We start from the raw sequence: 20,512 nt of genomic DNA on the forward strand, positions 1-20,512 counted from the left end.
TGCCCTCTCTAAAACAGTGTGTGCAATCCTCAGCCCCTCCCCCATTTAGGTGTTTTAACCCTGATAAAAATTGGTATTTGTTACACTAAATCCTGACGCACACTGTTGAATTAGTGTTGCAATGCCTCAATGTGAACATCTGAAATGTACCTAGTATTAACCCTGAATCAATTTTCCTTAGGTCATGTTGATGCTGGGAAAAGTACTCTGATGGGCCATATGCTTTATCTTCTGGGTAATGTAAACAAAAGAACTATGCATAAGTATGAGCAAGAATCTAAAAAGGCTGGCAAGGCTTCATTTGCATATGCGTGGGTCTTGGATGAAACTGGAGAAGAAAGGGAAAGGTAGTCGTCGCTCGCTATATTTCAGCACTTTTAGTCCTTTACAATAAGTGGGCAATGGCTGTTGGATATGTAAAACCTAAAATGCATCAGAGAAAATGTTCAAAATTCCTCTTGTTTGTCATGCTTTATTCTGTGAGAAGGTTAAGAGAATATTTATCCCCAGCCCAGCACGGGGGGGCCGGGGTGGCTGGGAGGCTCCCTGAGTTGGTCACTGGGGTGGCTGGGGAGGCTCCCTGCCTTGGTCACTGTGAGCCCGCAAGAGTTGGCAGTTGTTGCTCCCTCGGCATATCCGGCTGGGTTGACTTTGGGTTAAAGTCGGATCTGACTCAGTCTTGCACCAGGTTATAAAGGAGCAGAAAAGGGTGAACTGTTTGCTGCCTAGCAGACTACAGGTCCACAATTCCATCCTCATGAGACACAGAGTCCAGAAAGAAACAACTGAGTCTCTCTTGGCAGTTACTCTTTCTGTGTCTCCAGGGCTTAGTGCTAGTTTGGTGGATTCTAGCAGAACAATGAAGGTACCCACATATCTCTAGCCAGTTACCTCTTCTGAGGTAATTTAAAGCATAAACGAATACCACATTTAAGGCTATCAGGCACAGAGAAGCAAAGTCTGTCCATATAAGGTGAGACGACAGATACAGAACAACTAAGTTAAAATAATGACCAACACGCACAGGGCCTGTCAAAATCCTACGTTAACAGGTCGAAACATCTCTTAAGTCTTTAATCTGATTATGGTTAGAGAGTGTATGTGGGTTTGCAGACTTTGCTCTGCATGAGTTCATTTTCCTTCTGTCCCTGTCTCCATTATGTGTAAGGCAGTTCTCTAACGCAGGGTGCATGAGTCCCTAGTGCTTCCGATAGCTGGGTGTTTGTATCCTCATGGTATTTCTCCCTTATATAGCTTTTTCTCTGTATATTATTGTGACCCTGCTTTCTACCCTCACACAAAAGCTTAACCTGTCAATTCACTGAGAACCATCGAAGCCCAAGTAACCCCCACCTGTCTAACAGACAGATTATTGAAGTCTATGGCTTTTATTTTCTTTGTGTAACCTGATCCTATAGATTAAGAGACAGAGAAGAATGTAATTTAGGCTGGAAGGGCTCAGTGAAATTTTCTTAATTATGTGGGTTGAGCTGCAAGTGAGCTAAGTGCACTTGCTCCTGTAGTGCCCAGTTGTGTTGAGTTTTCCAGCTCTAGTGTCTGCTTACTGTGGTGCTGTTGTGGCGCTACCTTTGTCTTCTCACCACGGTATAATTTAGACTGTCCTGTCGACAGCTTGGAGTGCATAGTACAAGATTTTAGCCCATTCCACAGTATGTTGTAGAATGGCCTTTTTAAAACTGCTGTGTTCTTTAAATATATTTGAAATGTTAAATATTTGCAAATCTATGTTGAAGGACAGATATTAATAGGCCGGGTAACATTTTTGTATCCTTACAGAAGGATACGAAAGGTTCAGATACAGACAAGGGCTGAGTCAAGACTGCACTGGGTCAAACACTTCAGGGAGGAGCTGAGTCTTGACTCCTTGCTGAGTTTTCTAAAGTGGCCTGTGGCCGCTAGCTGTTAAGGACAGTAACCAGGATTAGACATCACTTAGACAAGCTCAAATGGCTTGACTAAGGAAAGCACTTTTCTGACTGCCTGGGCAAAGTGGAGTTGACTGTCGTGGTGTTAGTACTGTTGCTGTTAAAGGCAGGCTGAATTTCTTCACTTGAATGGTCTAGAGCAGGGGTTCTCAACCTTCCTAACGCTGTGACCCTTTACTACAGTTCCTCATGCTGTGCTGACCCCCAACCATGAAGATATTTCATTGCTACTTCATAACTGTAATTTTGCTACTGTTAATCTTAATGTAAATATCTGATATTTAACCCCTGTGGGCTCACCATCCACAAGTTGAGAACCATCAGAGCAAGCCTGTTGTCTACTGATTTCTCCTTTTCAGTTTTCAAGGTCACATGACTCAAGGCTCTTATAGCTATTCCTAGGGATTTCTTATCATTGGAATCTTTGTTTTGGTTGAAAAGGGCCCCTGGCTTGGTATCCAAGAAGGATGAAATGAAATCTGAGGCAAACTGTTTTTATCTGTCTTAATTTTTGTTAAAAATTGGTTATCTCTCGTACCTCTTTTTTTTCTTCAAATTATAACAATCAGCTTTGCAAGGGAAAGTTTTATGAGTTTATTTCTATAATTAGTGAAGCACAACAGAACATTAGAAAAGCCAATTCTTGAAAGTAATCACTTGTCATGATATCTTTCTTCATGTGTAGTATTTATTTTTCTCTTATCTAGAGATGTGTGTATATAGCTTTCTTTGTTCATAAATTATAGTCTCTTATAAAACATTAAGGAAATGGGAAATACTTATCATTTTAGATAGTTTATTATCTATACAACCTTGTTTCAAAGCATACAGGGATAGTGAGTTATAGCTGATATTTCAGCCCCAATCCTTTGCTTCATTATGATGAAGGACTTGGGTTGCCATTTCGCCTATTACTAAGAGTTTTAGCCCACATCAGTGACTATTTAACCATTTTGTGTTTTGTTTAAGGGGAGTAACGATGGATGTAGGCATGACGAAGTTTGAAACCACGACCAAAGTTATTACCTTAATGGATGCTCCAGGGCATAAGGATTTCATTCCGAACATGATCACAGGAGCGGCCCAGGTACCTGCTGTCTTAGCTGAGTACTGCACACGGACTGTGGCTTCAGTCCTTGATGCCCACCCAGCTTGCACATCTAGGGTTTTAACTCATGAAATGTTTTAAATGGAAAGTTTTACCTTTGAGTAGTTAGAAGAGGATGGGATACATCGTATTTTCCATGCCCTGCTTACTTGTTGTCTAAGCTTCCCTGGGACGACTGTGGACGCATCAGGTAGGAGTGTGTTTGGTGCAGTGTAGATTTCTTGCCTTTTCCCCCCACCCCCACCCCCCCTTTACTGCTAAAATTAAATCTGGTGTGCTGACACTTTGCGGTAGAAACATTGGAAAGCAAGCCGGAAAGAGTGTTTGAAGAAGGAAGAGCAGAGGAGAAAGCGGTCTGAGCGCCCCACGGTACCTGAAGACCGCTTTGGTGGTTGTTCTGGGTTTCTAAGACTGTGACTCACAGTGAGTTCAGACCAACCTAGAGTTTCTAAGCAGCCGAGACTCACTGTGCAGCCTCAAACTCAGTCTTCATTCTACCTTCAGATGCTGCGAGTGCCAGTGTATGCTACTACCATACCAAGTTCATGGACACTAACTGCAATTTACATGATAAAGTTCTGTAAAGAATGTTCTGTGATGTATAGATTCTAGACCTTCTTTATGACCATTTTATCCCCCATTATGTATGGTAAGGATCACATGATAAAAATCCTCTATAAACCAGATCACAACAAAACCTGTCAAACAACTAAAACGATTTTGTGGACTCAGTGTCAAGAGCCCATAGCACGTAAAGCCATGAGTGGTGTATCAGCAGCCCCTGGAGAGACAGTATCAGCAGTCTCCAATGGTTTAGTCAGTCACTTTAGCCTGGGTAGCTCTGAGGACAGTTAGAACGCTAAGAAGACGGTGTACAGGAAAATGAATGACATCCTTTGGAAATACCCAGACAGGGCATTGGCAGAAATAATTGATAAAAATGGACTTGGAAGAACAGCTGTGCTGCAGAGGACTTTGCAAAATTTTGTAAATTATTTCCTCATGATGGAAGTAGAATCCCATAAAGAATGGTCAGCCTGAGAGTCCCAGGAACCTGAGGTCTTCCGAGATTTGCCCAGCCAGAGCTAGCTTTTTCATGTGTTTTGTGGATTTGAATAGGAAAGGGAAAATGTGAGCAGCTTGTGTTACCAGGGTCTCTGTTGGTAGCTGCAGCAGACAAACGTGTGGCCTTTGGCAATTTGTGTCACAGGTTTTCTCACTATATATAGATAACCTACTGATAGTTTTGTAGTATAATTGTTTTTTAAGGTAAATTCCAAAATGTGGAGTTGATAGGAGGTAAGATGTGCATAACTTAGGACTCCTTGTAGTTATTTTCAAAACGCCCTTCGGGAGGTTCTGCTCTCCAGTGACAAGTGTGCCCAAGACGTATCCGTGCTGCCTCTGAGAAATCAGCGTCTCTGAAATCACTGTGACGACCAAAAGTAGCGTCTGGGAATGTCTAGTTTTGACCTTTTTTTAAAATGGGGGTTGTTAATTAATTTAAACTTTGGCTATTTGCATTCCTTGAGAAAAGCCCCTGGGTTATATCTTAACTAATATTCCGTTTGGGGAGAGATGACACTTGAGATTTCTGCCATCTCTGTTTTAATGTTTTCTTCCGTCCTTTAGACAGGCGTTTTACTTTGTATGTCGTGAGTACAGGCTTTCCTGTTGTGCTTATTTGTGTGTGTGTAGCAGTGTGGCTGTGCTTGAGCCACAACCCTCATAGGGGACAGCTCATGGAAGTCGGTTTTCTCCTGGCACCATGGGTCAGGAGACTGAACCCATCTAGTCAGGCTGGGCAGGGAGTAGCTTGCCCTGCTGAGCCATTGCTGACCATCTGCCTGCTCCTTATGTCATTGTTGTTGGTTGGTGTCACAGAAGCATATAACCATTATTGAAATTTATAAGCCACGTGCTCTGGTTTGTGGTCATGCTATGGCCCGCCTTAAATCTGACCAAGCGGTGAGCTGAGTGAGCCGCCCTTGAATGGAAGGGGCGTGGCCTTACTTCTAGCTGTGTTTCTCCCTTCTTCCTCAGGCTGACGTAGCTGTCTTGGTCGTTGATGCCAGCAGAGGAGAGTTCGAAGCTGGATTTGAGACGGGAGGACAGACCCGAGAGCATGGCCTTTTGGTCCGATCTCTTGGAGTGACACAGCTTGCTGTGGCTGTCAATAAAATGGATCAGGTAGCTGAAGGGCTAAATGTTGATAAAGATGATATTCTGTGGGCAGGAGAGATGGCTCAGGGGTACAGCATTTGTTGCTCTTTCAGAGGACCTGGGTTTGTCTGCCAGCACACACACAGTGGCTCACAACCATCTGCAACTCCAGTTGCAGCGATTCCACACTGTCTCCTGGCTTCTGCAAGCACCAGACACTCATGTGGTGCACATACATACATGAGGCAAAATATTCACGCACACAAAATAAACAAAGTAAGTCATTTTAAAGTAGAGTCTATTCGGCCCATATAGAGGCCCACAGATGGAACTACTATATATTTTGTTAGTCTAGTTACCATATCAAGAAAAATAAATTTGCTCTCTTCTAATTAACTGAACAGGATAATAGTAATTTTTGTTTTGTTTTGTTTTTCGAGACAGGGTTTCTCTGTATAGTCCTGGCTGTCCTGGAACTCACTCTGTAGACCAGGCTGGCCTCGAACTCAGAAATCCACCTGCCTCTGCCTCCCCAGTGCTGGGAATAAAAGTGTGCATCACCACTGCCCAGCTGATTATAGTAATTTTTAAGCAAGAATATCTTATTTTGAAAATGACTTTTTAGAACTTAAAACTTTCAATCATAAAATAATATGCACCACTGTAAAATGAAAGTATAAGCCATTTCATTGTACCTCCAGCAGTTTTATTTTTATAGAAATGACTTGTTTTTATTTTTCTCTCCATCACAGCCATTGGCTTGTGTTATGTGATTCTCACTTTTCTAAAAAGTTGACAGTACTCTTATGCATGTTTACTTGGGTAAAGAAAATTTAATGGCTTTATATGAGTCTGTGTTACTAAGATAATATATTCAAACAATCTAATTGTAAAGATTCATAGGGTTTGTTTTGTGCGTGTGTCTGAGCATGCGTAGGTGGAAATCTCTGGATCCTAGGCCATTGGCGAACTATGTTGGTTACTTACTCTTGGTGTATGTGCTGTATTTATGACCCAAAACTGGCAAATCACCTATTATGAAAAAAAAAAATCATCTTTTAATTTATTCACAGAATACAATTTGTTAACTTTATTGTTTTATGAATATTTATAATATTTAAGCATATTTTCCTGGAAATATTTTCTTTGTATAGTTTACTCTTTATCCATTTTGGTTATTTGGTCATATACAAATATATTTTGTACTTATTTTTATTGTACATATCTTCTTCACCCTAGCATTTGATAAATATTTACCAGTATTCCCTGTTGGCTCTTTTATAGCTTATTATTACATGGGCTTTAATTTTTCTCTAGCAGTTTTGCATGAAAAATTTCAAATGTAGAGAAAACAGGAAAACTTTTTGGTAAGCGCTGATATTGGAGCCATTGCCTAAGACTGTGTGTGGACTTCATTGTCTTCACAGTTCCTCTCTTTACCGTGTGCATCTGCACATACGTGTAGACACTGCTCTTCATAGGCCTAGCTGCCCGGTACCCAGAGCCAGTTATACATACTTGGTTACTGGGATTGGCTAGGGCAGGAGTTACCACATTAGTGGTAAGGTTTTTTTTGTTTTTCCTGGAGTTTTAATTTATATTTGATATAATTTTGGCTATGTACATTTTACTGTAGAAATTCTGATTTTATGTGTTATATTCTCAAGTATAATTTTGTGTATAAATTGGATTTTTATCAGGTAAATTGGCAACAAGAAAGATTTCAAGAGATTACTGGAAAACTTGGGCACTTTCTCAAGCAAGCAGGTTTTAAGGTATGATAATTTTAAATGAAATTAATTTGTTTTTTTCTCTATATCATTTTACTTATAGAAGGAAAAAGCTAATAGATTACAATTCCTTTTTGGTTTCAGTCTTTAAGGTTACAATACACTTGTATCATGGCCTCATCACCTGTTGCTCCATCTCCCCGTAACCTCTGCTCTTGCTCACTCTCACGTCCGTGGCCTCTTTTCCTTGGACTGCTGTTACCTTGACGCCTGTGTGCATGGATACCTGAGTCCAGCCTGCGTCCCTTTAGTGTTGCTTCTGAAGTCGCTTTAGTGTGGGATCGATTAATCAACTCAGGCTTGCTTGCCCGTGAGGAAGAGCGGGCCTCCCCTCAGCCGGCCTCGGCTGCATGCTCTTGTCTAGGGTAGCCCTTGACCGTCTTGCAGCACACTCCCTGGTCCTCAGGCTCTTCTTTTTTTATTTTTTTATTGTATTTTTTATTCATATAATTTTCTTTATGGTTACTTCTTTTTTAAAAAAATACTTTTTATTGATTCTTTGTAAATTTCATGCCATGCACCCCAATCCCACTCATCTCTCTGTCTCTTCAGCTACGTCCTCTGCCCCTGCAACCTGCCCCCCGAAGGAAAATAATAAATAGAAATAGAAAAAAACAACAAACAAGAACCTAAGTAAAAACAAACAAAAAATGTTATCATGGAAGCTGTGGTGTGTCGCAGTGTGTCCCACAGTGCACCCTTTAGTCCACACGTTGCTTGCAAGTGATCATTGCAGTGGACCATTGGCCTGGTTCGAGGCCTCTGGCTTCTGCTACTGTATAAATACTGGCTCTTCACTGGGACTCCTCTCAGATATCCTGTTGTTGCCCTGTGTCATGGGGATCCTACAGCTTTGGATCCGTAGGACTGCCCCTGCACACACTCTAGCAGTTCATCTATGGATGCAGTGGATGTTGATGTTGGATCTCAGCTTGGGTGGCTGCTGCAGTTGGCTGGCATTGCCTCGGCATTCTCACCCAGTGCTGCAGCCAGTGAGGGGCAGGGCCAGCTCTGCTACTCTTGAGCCTATGGGACTGGCTCACCCACACTCATGCCACTAGGGAGAGTCTACTGTGCTGCCTAGGTGAGCTGTGGGCTCTCCAGAGGGCTGGAGCTGGCAAGGGACCAGGGTTGGGGTGGGGTCGGGTGGGAGGGTTGGCCATCTGTCCTGCCTGTTGCAGGTGGCGGCTGGCTCTGACTTAAAGTCTTTGAACCCCTCCTCTATCGTGCCCCTTCAGACTTAGGTGTAGGAACTACTTTGTAGGTGGGTCTTTTGGAGGTAGGCAACCCATAATTGACTGTCCCCTGCACTCTGATCAGTTGTGGTTTTGTCCTGGGCTCCATCAGTGAGAAGCTTCTAGGATAAAGGTTGAGAAGCTACACTGAACTCAAATCAAAGCTCTTAGGAAATACAAGTCCTTTCTCCTCTGAGATCCATGATCCCACCAGCAGTGGTCATGGATGGATGGCTTTCTAGTGCAAGGCATGGTTCTCGCTGCTTATGTGGCCGACGAGGCTGTACAGCTCCTGGTTTCTCGCTGGCTGACGAGGCTGTACAGCTCCTGGTTTCTCACTGGTTACGCTGGCCGATGAGGCTGTAGACAGCTCCTGGTTTCTCTCTGGTTACGTAGGCTGATGAGGCTGTATAGCTCCTGGTTTTTCTTTGGTTACGCTGGCTGAAGAGGCTGGACAGCTCCTGGTTGCACCTTTGGGGCTCTCTTCTGATGCTGCTCTTTGCTCTGGCTCAGAGGTGTCTCACCCGGGTAGGACTATTGCTGATGGCTCCCCTCCTCAGAGCTTGCTAATCCTCAGAGAAGAGGTGTTCAGGACAGTACAGCTCACTTCTCCTGAGACCTGGGTTTAAAGTGTGGTGTCTTCAGCAACAGGATCTTATTCGAAACTTCTGGAAGACAACCAAGGGCAACACAAGTACCGAGAGTATTGTTTTGGGAATTTCTTGGACTTTACCTCACCAGGAACTTGAAAGGAGGAGGTTTCTCATATCTGGTACTGGAGTTTGTACTAGTCTGTGTCTCATGAGGTAGTGTTATCACCCCAAGGAGCATAACTTGATTAAAACTAGACATATCTACATGTACTTACATGTATTACATGTGACTTTAGAGAAGTATAAAATAATAGGATTCCTTACATATGTTCAGAAATCCTTAGTGCTATTTTTCCCTCTTCCTTTCTTTCCTTCTGTCATGATATTATTTTGCTCAGTATATTTAATTCCATTTTTCTTTTTATTTCCTCCAGGTATGTGTATGTATATACCTGACTTTGAAAATTTATGTATATTGAATATTTGATCTGAGTTTTATGTAAATAAGAAATTTCCCTACCACTTTAGATGATCAAGTTTAAGAAAGTCATGGAATAATGTTAGTAGAGAAGAATTTATCCTGCCAAATATCTGCAGTATTCCTCCATCAGCAAGTGATTTGCTTTAATGGTTTCAAAGAAATTTCCAAATTCTCCTGAAAATAACAAAATATTGGTCCAGATAACATCAAGCGGAACTGCCCTGAGTCCTACCTTTTTGAAAAGCCTGTTGTTCATTTTGCAGACTTGGTTAAGCATTGTGCTGCTGAGTCTTTGCAGTGTTTGCTTATGTTGTCATGTTATTATGTCTGTCTTCTCACAGGAGAGTGATGTAGCTTTTATCCCGACGAGCGGCCTGAGTGGTGAGAATTTAACCGCAAGGTCACAGTCCAGTGACCTCACGAAGTGGTACAAAGGGATGTGCTTATTGGAGCAGATTGGTATGTATGCTGTGGCCACTCTCAGTGTGCTGCAGACTCGACACGCGTTATCTAGAGTTCTTCATGAGAGGCAGAGTATATGAAAAGCATAGGGTTTGTAGTCAGAGAAACTAGGTTCTCAGGTTTGAAATCATGTGGGCTATTTAAAGTAATACTTAATGTTTTGAAGACACATTAGTGAGTTTAGAACTTGCCCTACCTGTCTTATTGACTAGTTGAAATTAAATGAAGCAATATGGGAAATATGGTTTATAAATGAATGGTATAAATGGTAGTCATTTATTGTTAGTATGTACAAAATAAATTCTTTTTCTAGAAACAAGAGAGAGTAATGGGCATGGTGGAGATAGGGAAAAAAGTCCCTTTCAGGTTTGAGGGTGCTAGGAATAGATACCAGGTCCTGGCCAAGCTGTGCCTGTGACCTTCTGCCGAGCAGTGCCCACAGCCCATAACTTAAACTACACCTTGCTTTTTGCTGTGTTTTTCTACCAGATTCCTTCAAGCCCCCTCAGCGCTCGATTGACAAACCTTTTAGATTATGTGTGTCTGATGTCTTCAAAGGTGAGTGCTGTTCTGCAGGGTGGGGAGGGTGGGGAGATTGGGGAAGGGTTGTCTACTCTGTGTCTTGTTTTCTCTTACATTGTATCTGGTTGATTCTCTCTGCCTGAATGTAAGGATGAAGAGCAGGCACTTTTACATCACAGGGTCCAGGCCTAGGCCCCTGAACACCCTTCCCACTATATATTCACCTGTCAGGGGCGAAGAACCCTAAGTTTCATCTTTCTGACCTTAAACACATTGGATAATTCACCATTTCTTAACATCTAGAGTAATGGGCTGGCAAGATGGCTCACTGGGTAAAGGCACTTGCCACCAAGCCTTAACAGCCTGAGTTTGATCTCTGGTCCCACATGGCAGAAGGAGAGAATCAACCCCCGAAGGTTTTCTTCTTGTGTTCACACCTTTGCACTCTGGAGATTGACTGCACACAGAGACACTAAATAAATGTACTCTTTAAAGTAATGAAGTACGTGTGTATATGTACATACATACATACATACATACATACATAGACGCACACACCTTGTGAGATCCTGATTGGCACTGTGTTTACCTGGGTTTCCATGCTTCTATCCTGTCCTTGCCTGTTTGCGCCCATCTGTGTCAGGCTGGGTAGGACATGGTACCAGGTAGGCTTAAATGGGAAATGTGAACATCAGAACCATTAACTGTGATAGCAGACCTGTGACAGATCCAGGAAACCCTGTACCTCCAGGCTGAGGAAGGCAAAAGTTCCAACTGTGATGGAGAAGGTGTTGTACTAAATACCCAAGAATACGTCTAACTTAAAACTGTGTAGAAGGTCCTATCCAGAAAACTGTAGAAGGGCCTAGGATAAAAGATATGAACTAGCGTATATTGACACCTCGGAGTGACTGACGCTATAGAGCATCGGTCGTCTCCTCAGCCTGCGCTATCTCAGAGGATAAGGAGTGCACTGGGCGTGCAGTCGTACACTGACAGCTGCTGTGCTTACCACACAGACACCCCCTGCACTCTCCCTGCGCTATTACTCTGCGTTACCGGGCTTTCTTTGCCCTCTATATCGTGAGCCCTTGAGGGCTAGCAGAGTCTGTGGGATCTGCAGACTCTAGTCCAATACCTGGCACAGTGTGCATTTAATAGAGAGTAGGAAATGATTGTGAGTGGGAAGGAGGTGACGGCATTGAAACCCATCACCATCGTGACTGGCTTTCAGAGTGGTGGAGGTCCAGGGATAAAGCAGTGCTTTTGAGATGCCGGTTATCTGCTGGAAACAGCAAGAGGTGGTGGTGTTTAACTGGGGTTCTGACCTCCTGCTCTCTCTGGGCAGCTTCCTGCTTCCTCCCTCAGCTTTCCTGCTGAGGTGACACACTATGGTTCTGACTCCTGCTGTACTTATATTTGCATTCTTTTGATGGTGGTTGTTGTCATATCCATCGTGACACTTTTCTCCCTTGTTTTCTGTGACCCACTTTCCCCTGCCACCTCATTTTTGTGGCCTGTCCCTGGGTGTGTGGGCTTCATTTTCCGGTTCTGAAATAGTGTTCTCATGCGTCCTTTCTCTCCCTCCGCCTGCTTTTCATGAACTGCTGTCTGTAAGTTCCCCTACTGCTCACGTCATGATGTTTCCCAAATGCCCTCTGCCTCAGAATAGTGGCTGTAGGGTGGCCACCCGAATCTCAGATAGTTGAAGTTAACTGAGGCTGTTAGCCTCTCTCTAAGGAGAGAGAACTAAGGTTCTCTGTCCCCGCCGTCCCTCGCCCAGAGCCTGGCATGTGCTGGGCCAGTGACCTGCACCCCAGGGTGCCGCGTGGATTCTTGGGTCACAGTGTTAGTTGGAAGTCGTATTTGTGGCCTGGAGCACGCTTGCTTTTGTCTCACTTTACTGGCCCGTGCTTCTTTCCCCCCTCACCCCTGAGCTTACAGAACTCCTGGTCTTTACCAGTCAGGAGTTCTCTGCAAAGGATGAGCCTTCAGGTTTGTAATCTGAGTAATTTTATTGCAAGAAAAACGGGAATGTGTGGGTGCTCTATTTAATAGAGGTATTAAGGCTTCTGACCTGACGATTGTTTGCTGTTCGTTTGACTCCTGACCTTTTGTGACTATGTTGGAAACAAATGTCATAGTATTAACTACCAGATAACGTCACTGTGTGCTTCACATGCTGTTGGTATGTTTTACAGATCAAGGATCTGGCTTTTGTGTGACTGGTAAAATTGAAGCTGGTTACATCCAGACTGGTGACCGACTGTTAGCCATGCCACCCAATGAAACCTGTACTGCTAAAGGTACTGCCGCGTCTACAGCATGCTTCTGCTAAGAGGCCTTGAGACAGCAGATTTCTGCTTCAGTAGTCTGGTTACAACTCCAGAGTAAATATCCTCTTACTGAAATTGTAACTAACTGTCAAAATGATACTAACTGTTGAACGCTAAAGTGTAAAAACATTAAACAATTGTTTTCCTGTTGTGGCATATGTTGTCTATGCGGACATATAACATTCTAAGCCTGGCAATTTGGGCACTGAGTCATGAAATCTGGTGTAAAACTGAACCATCCATATACATACCATACAGGTTCTTGTAAAATTATAATTTGTAGAAGAAATTAAAGAATCCAACCCAATAATAGCTAGTCAGTAGCAGGCAGCTTGTCACCATAGAATCTGTATTTCAGAATCAGCTAACAGCTTTGATGATGTTTTTACCAATACGTGATACCTTTGATTGCGTCTCTCTTTCTGTGTGTGTTTAAGGTAGATCTATAAGGTAGATAACTTACTATTGAAGCTGGTTTAAGGTGCTTCCTCCACTGGATTTCCAGAGGCACACTGACGATGCTTGGTACCTAGTCCCACCTTAGATGTAGCCTTTCCTGTGTATAGGCTCTTGTCTAAATTCAGCTTGAAAGTTCTCAGTTCTACTTAGCCTTAATCTGACTTTTTGCTAATTGTGTGACTTCAGAGTAAAGTGGAAGATGTTTTAGGATAGAATAATAATATTTCTAACAAGTATAAGCTGAAGTATAAGCTATAAGAAATGTTAACATTTTACTATACTCTTCTACTATTAATTTAGTTTGTGTTCCCAGTTTTCCTGGCAGGTTTCTACATTTGAATGTACTTTTTAAAGAGTTTGAATTTTAAGTCTTTCCTGCCACTGTTTGCTCTTGTCTTCCTAACTCCACTTAGGTGAATCTCCATGCCTGTTAGGTAGAAATACCACTGAGCCACATCCCCAGTTCTTGGTATTTGGATTTATGGTTTGCCATATACCTCGGGATGGCTTTGAACTCAGTCTGTAGCCCAGGATGGCCTTAAGTGTGTAGTACTCCTGCCATGGCTGCTTGAGTGCGGAGATTCATGTGTGAGCCACCATGGGCATCTTAAAAAATTAGTAAATATCTGTTTAGGTAATATACTCAAGCTGTATTTAAAGATAGTATGGTAATGGAAAGAAATTCTGTTTCCATTTGACCCCTTCTTCTTGCCTGACAGAGACCGTGGTGGCTCTGTTTAGATGAAGAATAAGTATTTTAAAAAGACTACTTTCCATCACCCTGTATAAAGTGATGAACACCCAAGGCCCTGGGTGTGCAGGTGGCTCAGCTGGTCAAGTGCTACCATGCCAGCAGGAAGAGCCCACATGGCAACCATTGGCATGGGTGCTTGTAATCCTAGAACTGCAGAAGCAGGCAGGCAGCCAAACTAGCCCTGCTTGGCAAAGTCCTGCCACAGAGCAGCAGCAGAACAGCATGAGATGGTTGAGGACCAGTGACCTCTGTCCTCACACACACACACACACACACACACACACAGAGAGAGAGAGAGAAAGAGAGACAGAGACAGAGACAGAGATAGACAGAAACAGAGATAGAGAAACTGAAACACTTGGAAACACTAATTGCTGTTTATGATAATGAGCTTTTTTAAGAATAAGATTTTAAAAAAACTAAACAGCAGCTGTTAATTAAGAACATGATACTAAATTACCATTTTGGAAATTTTAGCTCTTAATACTGAGTGCCTTTGGTGACCTCTGAAAGCCCTGCATTCCTTACTGCTGTCTTCTCCAGATGGAGACTGAGCATTTCCTTTCAGAGAAGTCCCCGCTCTGAGGGCTTGCGGAGCTTGGCTCTGACTTCTGTTTTCACTGGGCTCACCTTGCTGGTCTGTGTGCTCTTTTTCTGAATACATGAAGTACGTGTATGATGGACCGCAAGAATGGAGGCTTGATGGCCATCAAGTAGCAACTCCAAGTCACTTACGTTAGTGACATCAGACTTTAGAGTAGTGGCTCATCCTCAATCCCAGCATTGGGGAAGCTGAGGCAGGAGGACTGCTGTTACTTCTGGGACATCATCGCTTATATGATGGCTCGCCTGGGATGTCTGACAAAACTTGACACTCAGGTGTCTGGAGAGTCCTGACTGGCCCAGGAGAAAAGCCTGTAGAGGGAGGATATCAGGGAGGAAGATGCTTGAGAGGAAAACCAAGGAAACTGCTCTAGGAAATTTCCCTTACAAAAGATAATCCAAAGGCAATTTTTACTTTATTAAATTAACTACCTCATATTTTTCACATCCCTGTTTCCCAGGAAATACAGATATGGCCATTTTCCATTACATTTAAAAATTACATTTAACTAGTTGATATTTAACTAGTTAACATTTAACTAGTTGATATTTGACTAACATTTAAATTAGTCAATTTTATATTAAAATTTTTTTAAAGCTAAGAATATTGTCCTAAAAGAACATGTCATATGAGGAGGAAAGTATAGTTTTATAAGGAAATGAGAGGATTATGATTTATTAAAAAACATGTCAGTCCAGAGCAGTCCTCCTATAGCACCATCCTCATCACAATGCTGATATCCAGGGAAAGATAATTTAACCCATAAATATTACCCATCACATGAAGCCATTTAATAAGGAAGCTAAACACTGCCATGAGGAGCTGTTCTTTGGGACTCTTTTGGAATGAGTGGATGTATAGGTGTATCGGTGTGGTGGTGTCCTGCACTGTTTTGAAGTTAAGTTTTATTGCTGTTTCCTTAATTCTCCCTCCTGTTGTGAGAGGTGGTGTGTGGACTCTGGGAAGAAGGCATCTTTGAGCAAGAATAGTTAAGGGCTTGCTGAGAGGTCCCTCGGACTCTGACCCCACCCACCTCCAAGCACATGGCTTCCATTAGGTCATTCTCTAACAGCTTGTCCAGTATGAGAGCACACTCCTAGGATCCCAGAACCCGGGGGCTGCAAGGCAGGAGAATCAGAGTTCAAGGCCAGCCTAGGCTATGCATTAGTTGGAAGGATGGAAGGGAGGGCAGGAAAGCTCAAGGGAATAAACCACTGGCGTCACCTTTGCCAGTCCTGTCTTTATGCCATTAGGAGTAATTTAATTATATTAATTATTTGAACTATATGCCTTAACTGCCTGTGCATGTTCATAGTGGTGTTTAAACGAAGCCTGCTGAGAGACTGGCTTCATTGTGTAAATGAGTTTAAACCGTTTGATTACATGGGGAACACCTGGCCCCCTGTGTGTAGGGAGGAGCTATACAGCCTCAAGTCTGGAGAAAGGATGCTTCCTCCACACTGGGTTCCACTTGTCACTGCTGACCCATTCAGGCTGACAGCCATGAGCTCAGTGAGCAGCACCTGGTTGTGTGGCTCGGCAGAGATGGTTCACATGGGCTTTGGTTCTCCCCATTTCCAGGAATCACTCTGCATGATGAGCCTGTCGACTGGGCAGCAGCAGGCGATCACATTAATCTCACTGTGGTTGGGATGGACATCATTAAGATCAAGTGAGTAAGAACAGTTTAAATGGACTTTGTGTCAGATCAATGGTTTCAGGGTGCATGAGGTAGCAATCCGGTAGTTCAGTTTTAGCCAGAATTTTATTGGACCAAATATAATTTTAGTAAATCCCATCTAAAGTGGAGTTAATTCATGTTGGCACACAGACTTCGTGTGTACTAGGGATGAAAGATGTAATGCATGAAGCTGTAACTGGGTCCTTAAGAGAACATTCTTCTTTGTGTAATTGTCCTCCTTCCTTTACAGATGGGCTTTCCACATTGGCTCACTCATCTCTCCCTTTCTCTGTTGTTACAGTGTCGGCTGCATATTCTGTGGCCTCAAAGAACCCATTAAGGCTTGCACCCGCTTCAGAGCTCGGATCCTCGTCTTCAATATTGAAGTTCCTATCACTAAAGGGTTTCCTGTAAGTTTCCAGTGCTCTGTCCTTGCTTCTGTGAACTCAGGGAAGTCCTGCCTCTCTCAGAAACATGCTGCTGTTTCACAGGAATGTCTTTGCTAATTAGGAAAATAAGTTAGGATTTGAAAGTAATTTTTTGGTTTCTTATTTTGATTCTTATATATCTATATATATGCATACTATTCTATATATTTTATATATAGTATATATTATATATAGTATAATTCTATAGATATATTCTGCACATCTCTCTGTATATTATTGTCTATATTCTATTATTTATTTTCTGTGTGTGGGTGCTTGTCCTCATGTATATCAGTACATCATGTGTGTGCCCATAGAGGCAAGAAGGGCATGAGGTCCCCTGGCACTCGAGTTACAGGCAATTGTGGGAATCAAATCCTGTTAATGAAATATTTATTCTAGCTAGCCCATAGAAACCTAGCATTTTATTCACAGTGAGCCTAGATTGGGCAGTACTAACTGTTCTCACTGTATCCAGACCGTAGCCCGTTGCTACCTTCTGTGTGAGTCTCACCTGGGCTGTTTTTGCTCCATCAGCCTGCCCTCAGGATGCCCTTCTCCTGACCACGTGGCCCCCTCCCCTCCATATTCTCTCTCCTTCTCCTCTGTGGTCTCTCTCAAGACCCCCCAGTTGATTCTCAGGTCCTACATTTCTCTCTCTGCCCAATCACAGGCCTTTTATCAACCAATCACTTTAAATTGGGGAGCAGGGTTTACACAACAAAGACCAGTGTACATGAGCATGGATTGGAGTGGATGGCAACCAGATTTGAGGTTCAGAATTTGTATACATAGTGACAGGCCAACCCCTAATAGAACCCAGGTCCTCCGAGAGCGAGAGTACAGCAGGGCTTTGAGCCCTTGAGACACTGCTCCAGCCATTATTTGACTCTTTAAGTTTGAGACCTTATCAAGAGAAGGTGTTTTCATAATATTTTGACTCAAGCTGCTGCTGATGGGACTTTTCTGGGGGAGATGATAGACTTTACTGACTAGTAAGGCTTACTAGTACTTTTTAACTTGGTGCTTCTGGTTTGTGTAATATATTTTCAGTATTTTTGATTACAAAAGTGATAGATTAGCTTTAAAGGTTAGAAAGCCACAGAAATAGGAATACAGAAAATAGGAATATTATGTGATTGCATAATCTATAGATCCCTTCTGTTAGTGTGTAGATAGCCTGTTTCATGCTCACATGCTATGATTGCATAGATCCCTTCTGTTAGTGTGTAGATAGCCTGTTTCATGCTCACATGCCATCTTCCCAGCATGTATGTGTTGCATGTAGTTTTACTCTACTGTCTTTGCTCCGGGGCCAGCCTCGCCACCAGCCCCCTCCCAGCTTCCCTTTAATCCGTGGATAACACACACACACACACACACACACACACACACACACACACAGAGTTTGTTCCTTTTCAACTTGCTTGAGGACACAATTGCTGTGCTAAAGAGGCTCGTTCAGACCCTGCATGCGGTGACTGCACTTGAGCACTTTCTCTGTGGGATGGGAATTTCTTACAGTGTTTCTTACCCTACAGAGATGTTACTTGTGGGCTTCTGTGTCGGGGTCGTTTTCTTCTTGTGGACTGAAGACCACACACTCGTGCAGTTCTCTGCATTTGTAACTTAAGAGTCAGCTAATTCCTTCCCCATCAGATCAATGTGCAGATGCTCCATGACAGCAGCGAGTGTTTCTCAGTGAGTTTAAGTACTCAGCCTTAAAGTCCCCATCACCACACAGAACCCTTGTTTTTATAAATTCAGAAAAGCTGTTACTTACAGAAGTATGCACTATTATTACTGACACCTTATTCTAATCTGGGAAGATGTGCAGCCTGGATTTACTAATTATACTGATTTTACTTTTTATTTCGATCTTGAGCCTGAGAACTCTTTCAAGGGAAGACGTGAAGTCAAGCAGGAGCAGAAATTGATTTTTCAGCTTGCTAAAGCTTTGATGGTATTTGAAGAGCCAGGAAGAAACTTAACATAGGACACTCAGATTCACCTTATGTATGATTCTTATTTCTGAATAAATGGTCTCATTGTGTTCATTAGGCATTTAAGTACTTTCATAAGCATATTGTATTTTTATAAAAGAGTTGTTATAATGGAATGTTTCATTGCTAACCATTTAGGACTCCTGCATCAATCAGCAGATAGGTCACAGTTAATTGCTTTGGACTGAGTGAAGCAGATCCCTGGAGAAGGAGGTTATGGAGGTGCGCTTACTCACAGAGTGATTAGTGTTTACCAGTGGAGGGAGGGCAGGGTGGCAGTTATTTGAAGAGCACCACTAAATCCCTGTCTGTAGTTTCTTAAAACCAGCACCAGCTGAGGCTCTTCCTCGCCTCCCTCACGCTGCGACCCTTTCATACAGTCCTCGTGCTGTGGTGACCCCACCATAGAATTATTGTTGTTGCTACTTCACAACTGAAATTTTGCTGCTATCATGAATCATAATGTAAATACCTGTTATACAGGACATCTGATACGGGAACCCAGTCAAAGGGACATACATTCCACACCAAGAGGGGTCATGACCCCCAGGTTGAGAACCACTACTGTACTGCTTATCATGATAAAACTGGAATGGGAAAGGTGGTCAGACCTACTTGCTGTGGTAGAAGGAAATTAAAATAGCGCTTCCTAAACGACTAAACTATTTTCAGTTAGCACTTAATTCTGCAATGATACGCATACAGGTATGTGTACATTTTCCTTAGTTGTTTTGAGCTATACACATTACAGAGAAAATTCTGTATTATATAAGCATTGCAGCCGTCTGTCTCAAGAACTGTATCCCGGGACTGAAGGCATGCAGTGCTTGTTCTGAGTGTGATGTAAGAGGGTAGTCTAGTCAACAACTGTCTTCTCACTCTCGGTGTCCTGCAGTGTGATTCACATGCTTAAGTTTGAGGAAATCCAGTTTCTTTTCCTTATCTGCGCCTTCGGTGGCAAGTCCATGAGCACAGGGTCCAAGCCAGCATCACCAAGCCTTTGCCTGCGTTTTTTTTAAGGCTTGTGCCACTGATCAGTGTGTAGTTGGCCATGTGGTGCTGGGCAGAGCCTCACGGCCATCCAGTCCTGTACATTTTCTCGTCGGCTTCCTCCCCAGTGAACAGCCTTGGCACCTTTGTTGAATATCAGATGGCCATATAGTCGCTGATTTTTAAAAAAAGGCCACTTAAGGAAGACTATTTATTAGTTGGCCAACATTAAAGCTTAGTAAGCCCTAGATAGCTTTGTTGTCATCACCAGGGAAGCAGAGGGCAGCAGCTCTGACGCCCTTAGGCCGGTGTCTTTCAGAATTCAGAAACGCTAAGGGTTTTATCAGAACACTGAATGCACACACGCTGTTTAAAACTCGTCACAGGAAGAGGCAACACCCAACACCACATCTGAAACATTGCTTCTGTTGTAACTTGTTAATGTCAGGGACACATGAAAGACAACAGACTTAATTGCTTGCATAGGTTTACAGCAGATTAGTCAAGTTTTCAGATTTGGCATTGTCCAATTTACAGACGGAGTAGACCTTATTCAGTTGTCACTAGGTGACTAGGTCGGTCAGGCCAGGACTCAGTCTATCATCCTTCACTTTCACTGTGAGACATGATACACTTTCCAGGTAACACAGTGCTGGGGATTATTCTACCTTATGGATGAGTTTGATTTATATGTGATAGTAAGACATCAAGATAATATACAGTAAATTCTCTTGTTCTCAAATAGATGTCTCACTTATGTCCAACCGTTTTTTTTTTTTGTTGTTGTTGTTGTTGTTGTTGTTTTTGTTTGTTTTAGCTAATACAGGATGCTGTAGAGAGAGAACGAAAAATGAAACCTAAGCCCGTGTGTTCATTCACAGACCAGTTGTTAGTCCTGGTGTTATTCTAGGGTTACATACAGCTCAGCAAATGGTGGAAAGATCTCAGTGAGGTTCA

The 20,512-nt window shown here is 42.8% G+C and overlaps 1 protein-coding gene across 4 annotated transcripts in view; it reads left to right on the forward strand.

Annotated features, from left to right (window-relative positions):
- The window catches only part of Hbs1l (HBS1 like translational GTPase), a 70,293-nt gene that overhangs the window by 43,668 nt on the left and 6,113 nt on the right, over positions 1-20,512 (forward strand). For all 4 annotated transcript variants that reach the window (XM_021220923.1, XM_021220924.1, XM_029532928.1 and 1 more), the window contains 9 exons: positions 182-347; positions 2,916-3,033; positions 5,098-5,244; positions 6,918-6,992; positions 9,658-9,775; positions 10,268-10,336; positions 12,502-12,606; positions 16,035-16,125; positions 16,436-16,544. In XM_021220923.1, coding sequence (XP_021076582.1) covers positions 182-347; positions 2,916-3,033; positions 5,098-5,244; positions 6,918-6,992; positions 9,658-9,775; positions 10,268-10,336; positions 12,502-12,606; positions 16,035-16,125; positions 16,436-16,544 — 998 coding nt within the window. The remainder of the gene's footprint in view (positions 1-181; positions 348-2,915; positions 3,034-5,097; positions 5,245-6,917; positions 6,993-9,657; positions 9,776-10,267; positions 10,337-12,501; positions 12,607-16,034; positions 16,126-16,435; positions 16,545-20,512) is intronic.

This window comes from Mus pahari, chromosome 21 (assembly GCF_900095145.1).
Source record: "Mus pahari chromosome 21, PAHARI_EIJ_v1.1, whole genome shotgun sequence".
Taxonomy (NCBI): domain Eukaryota; kingdom Metazoa; phylum Chordata; class Mammalia; order Rodentia; family Muridae; genus Mus; species Mus pahari.